General features: G+C 59.7%; 1 protein-coding gene across 1 annotated transcript; it reads left to right on the forward strand.

Annotated features, from left to right (window-relative positions):
- Window positions 1-43: 43 nt before the first annotated feature.
- LOC104500933 (peroxisome proliferator-activated receptor gamma coactivator-related protein 1-like) lies at window positions 44-3,154 on the forward strand (the record flags this gene model as incomplete). The annotated part of the gene is made up of 6 exons (XM_010144662.1): window positions 44-118; window positions 1,596-1,769; window positions 1,941-2,004; window positions 2,239-2,360; window positions 2,488-2,639; window positions 2,967-3,154. Coding segments are annotated over 6 exons (691 nt in total), but the record flags the coding sequence as incomplete, so codon positions are not given.
- Window positions 3,155-4,621: the final 1,467 nt, after the last annotated feature.

Consider the following 4,621-nt stretch of genomic DNA (forward strand, 5'->3'; position numbering starts at 1 on the left):
GCCGTGCCAGCCGCTCTTTCAGCTCCAGTTCAGATGGAGCTAGCGAGTCCTCATCTTCATCCTCATCCTCCCGGTCACGGTCACGATCGTTCTCCCCACCGCCCAAGCGGTGGCGAAGGTAAGCGGTGGAGCATCTGTCCGCTTGCTCTTTGTCTGGTGGCCAGTCATTTGTGAGGGAGCCCAGATACATCTTGATGGACCTGCTCGATGTCTGTATCAGATCGTTTTGTCCTTGTGGCCTTTCTGAAAGGTTGCCTGGCTTGCAGAGACCAGGGGAGCTGTTGTGACACCCTGCCAGTGGGTGTCTGGCTGAACCCCTGTCTGAACAGGTGTCCCTGCAAAGCCACCACTGAGCCAGGCTTTCCTGCTCCTGGAACACCATGGTACAAGTACTTGGCTTCACCTTGGCGTTTGCATGCTTTTTCTGGGGTATTATTGCAGGAGTTGGTGTTTGTGCTGTAGGGCAGTCTCAGCTCTACTTGTGGAAATGAGAGAAGCCACAAGGGAGCCCTCCAGGGAGCTGTTGGAGGCGAGCAGAGAAAACCCTGTCTGGCTGGGCTGCCTGAGGGGCTCCCTGCGCTCCTTACAGAGGTGACTGTGTAGGAAAGTGGGTCGACTTGGTCTCCATGGGATGCAATTTTTTTGGAGTCCCAGCTGGAGCAAGCGGCATTAGAGCTGGCGAGGGATCCCTCATCTGCCCTCCCCTGGGTGTTAAGCCAGTTCTGGAGACATCCCAGGGCACAAAGGGCTTCACCAGCCAAGGCCCCTCCATTAATAGCCAGTAGGTGTGGAGGCTGGAGCTGGAAAGGGCGTGTATATGGTGCCATGTCCCAGGGACGTGCAGCTCGGGGACTTGCCCTGTCTGGCTTGGCTTTCCAGCAAATGCAGCTGGCCCTGTGCTGGGATATGTCCTCACAGACTGTGCCATCCTGACCTACTGTCCTCCAGGAGATGTGGCAGTACGAGGCAGCACACCCCACTTGGGGCCTGAGTTTGCCTATGGCCGGGATGACTTGCAGGCAGCACATTTAGAGAGGGACCCTGCTGCTGGCTGGGGGCAGCACAGCTTCATCCCGGAGGGGTTTCAGTCCTGCTGCCCTTAAGCTGCACTTGCCCTGCCAGAGAAGCAGGTGGGAGGCGGTGGGCGCAGGAGCCCAGCCCTGTCCTCGGTGTGGCTGGAGGCATGTACCATCTCCGTTTGTGTGGCTGTTGAGTACAAAGTGGATGTGATGGCTCCCTGTCATCCTGTGCACCATGTGGGGCTCACCACGACAGCCCCAGCCCCACCTGGGCCCTTGCCAGGTCACAGTTGAGTGCTGCCTGGTTCCCCCCGACTATTTATTGCTCTTCAGAGGCAGTGCCTGTTGTGAGCCTGCTCCTTTTACGCTGCGATGTTTGGAGCCAAGTGGAGCAAAATCTTTCCCCTGGCAAACTTGGGCAGAAATTTCCTTATCCCAGCTCGCCCTGGGGATGGGTCCTGTCTGAGTGGGGTGCTGGGTACCTTGGGGAGGACAAAGGTCTTTCTCTTCTCTGGAGCCTTGTGGTCCTGATCGCAGGGAGGACTCAGCACTGAGCTGTGTCTCTCCTTTCCCCAGGTACCGCTCAAGATGTTCCCACAGCTCCTCCTCCCGCTCCAGCTGTGGGTCATGTGGCAGGTCACGGGATAGGTCCTCGTCCTCATCATCAGCGTCCTCCTACTCCTCCAGATCCACTTCCCGCAGCCAGTCCCGCTCCCCCTCGCCCCGCAGGAGGAGTAACAGGCGGAGAAGGTGAGTGTGGCCACCCTGCAGCAGCGTGAGCTCCCCCCAACCCATCTCCCAGCCTTCTGTGTCCCGGGCAGGGGTGCACCCATTCCGTCAGTATCTCTTCAGTATCTCTGGGATCCCTGCTGGTCCTCCCCATGATCCTGTAGCTCACGTGTGTGGTTTCTGCCCTACCAGATACAGTTTCGATGCACAGGACCACTACCAAAGGCAGAGGATCCTCCAGAAGGAACGTGCAATAGTGAGTGGAGGAGGGCTGGGAAGCTGGGGCTGGGGAGTCCACAGCCCCTCCATCACTTCAGGAAGCCTTGGGCTTGCAGCCTTGCATGCAGCATTGCTGGGACGCTTTGCCCAGAGCGTGGTGTCATGGGTGGCGATGCGGGGACGGAGCTCTGTGCAAGAGGTCCTGCTCACTGAGAGAGCTCGGAGATGCCGAGTGCCCTGTTCCCATCTCATGGGACATCCCTGCCCGCAGGAGGAGCGGCGAGTTGTGTTTATTGGCAAGATCCCCAGCAGAATGACCCGGTCGGAGCTGCGGCACCGCTTCTCTGTGTTCGGGGACATCGAGGAGTGCACCCTGCACTTCCGCTCTGAGGGGTAAGAGCTGCGGGGACATGGGCCAGCCCCTTCGCAGGGATGGCTCCTCTTGGACCTTTTCCCATTCCTCAAAGGGACAGACAAACATACTGTGTTACTGCTGATCTTCCTCCTTCCCCAACTCCAGGGACAACTATGGCTTTGTCACCTACCGCTATGCCGAGGAAGCCTTTGCTGCCATCGAGAGTGGGCACAAGCTGCGCCGCCCGGATGAGCAGCCCTTTGACCTGTGCTTTGGTGGCCGCAGGCAGTTCTGCAGGAGGAACTACGCTGACTTGGGTGAGTCACGCAGCCCCCAAGTTGTGGGGGGGACACCCTGGGTTCTTGCTCCTTCGCAGAGGTGGAAGAGTCCCTGTCCTTGCAGTCAGTCAGGCTTGGCTGGGCGGGGCCATGTCTAGGGATAGTCCTGCTCCAAGGGAGGTGGGACAGGGGCTCCCCATCTCTCCAGCGCTATGATGGAGGCCAGGTCTGATCCTCCATCCACCCATCCAGCTCTGGGTCTACAGGTTGGCAGGTGAAGCGAGTTGGGGAGGAGTTGCTGTGGGGATGGTCAGAACTGTGCTGGTGTCCCCATGGCTCAAGGCAGCCTCTCCCCGTGTTTTCCAGACTCAAACCGGGAGGATTTCGACCCAGCCCCCGTCAAGAGTAAATTCGACTCCCTGGACTTCGACACGCTGCTGCGGCAGGCACAGCGTAGCCTGCGGAGGTAGCGGCAGGCGAGGCGGAGTGCCCGCCCCCACTTTTATACTCAAATACAAAAGACAAAAAAAGTATGGAGAGAGAGATGGGGTTTTTAAGAAAAAGAAAAAGGAAAAAAAGAAATTTGTTTTATAACCAATATTTAAGGAGGACGGGTCATTTGCCTTTGACCGGAGGGGCCCAGGCGAGTGGCAGCCCCAGGCTTGCCCCAGCCATGTAATAAATGCAGATGCCCAAACAGCAGCACTGCCTCGTCTCCTCCTTTGCGGAGGCCATTCCCAGGCTCGGGCTCAGGCTGTGCCCCTTCGGGACCCCAGTGGCTCTGTGCTAGGGTATGGCTCCATGAGAGGTAGCACGTCTGGGACTGGGTTCAGTAGTGGGGTGTCTGGGGAAAGTGGGGCAGGACTGGGGTCATTGAGCTGCCCTGAGGGGTGTCTGGCAGCACCCAAATGGCCTGGCACCGGTCGAACGCCTCTTTGAGGATGGGCAGCACAGACTCCTCTTGGAGTTGAGGGCTCAGCGCACTGACCCCGAGGCACTCGACTGGGTTTTGGGGCCACCTGCACCTCACGTGGTGGCCACGGAGGGGCAGTGCAAGATCCTCCTCCGCGGCCGCTCCTTGCTGTGGGCTGGGGTACAAGGGGCTCAGCCCCTTGGCGGGAGCCCAGGCACAGCTTTGCATGCTCTGAGGGGAGAGTGCGCATCTGCGATGTCTGCCTGTCCCCTCCCAGCCTGCTCACTGGTTTTGCTCCAGCTTTCTGGAAGAGGAATGTCTGGCATCACACCTCTGGCTGTCCCTGAGGGAGAGTTGCTGGTGTGACTGGAGAGGGGTTACAGGCATCAGCAGCTGGCAGAGCACAGCAGGATGGTGCTTGGCACAGGAAGGATGGACAGTGACAAGGAGGGGATGCAGGCTGCCTGTCCAGGCAACCCGAGTGCGCTGCAGCTCATGGAGGAGAAGGGTGATCGCAGGCAGCCCCCAAGGGAGCATCCTTGGTCCTGCTGTCAAGCATCTTGCCTGCACCTCACTCTGAGCCAGTAGTGCTGGGGCCCTGCAGCCTGCCCTTGTGCTGGCAGCCAGAGAAAAGCCCTGCCTAGGGCTGCCCCTGGGCTGGGACAAGCCTGGGGATCCCCAGTACCAGAGTGAGGCTGAGCTGGCAGTGCTGGCTGGGAGCCCTGAGATGGCACTGAGCACCCTGGCTTCAGGACTGGGACAGGCTTGGGCAGGGTGTGGCGGGGCCCCATTGGGCCCCCTTTCAGCACACCCTGGGGTGCAGGGAGTCGGCAGGGTGACTTGTGTAGCTCTGTTGCTGGGCCCAGGAAGGACTCTGCAGTACCCCAGGTAGGTGGGGTGCAGTGAGGCTGCCAGTGGGTTGAGCCCTGGGGCAAGCTCCCACCCTGTCCTCTGCTACCTGGCCCTGGACTTTGCACAAGGGAGGGTCCAAGGAGGCAGCTGTAGGTAAAGGTGTGAGCGGGATGGGGGGCAAGGCAGGCAGTGGGCTGTTAATCAGTAATGCAGCTCTTCCCAGGAACGATGGCTTGGCAGGAGGGGGCAGGAGGGA

Source organism: Buceros rhinoceros, unplaced genomic scaffold (genome assembly GCF_000710305.1).
Source record: "Buceros rhinoceros silvestris isolate BGI_N320 unplaced genomic scaffold, ASM71030v1 scaffold24971, whole genome shotgun sequence".
Classification (NCBI taxonomy): domain Eukaryota; kingdom Metazoa; phylum Chordata; class Aves; order Bucerotiformes; family Bucerotidae; genus Buceros; species Buceros rhinoceros.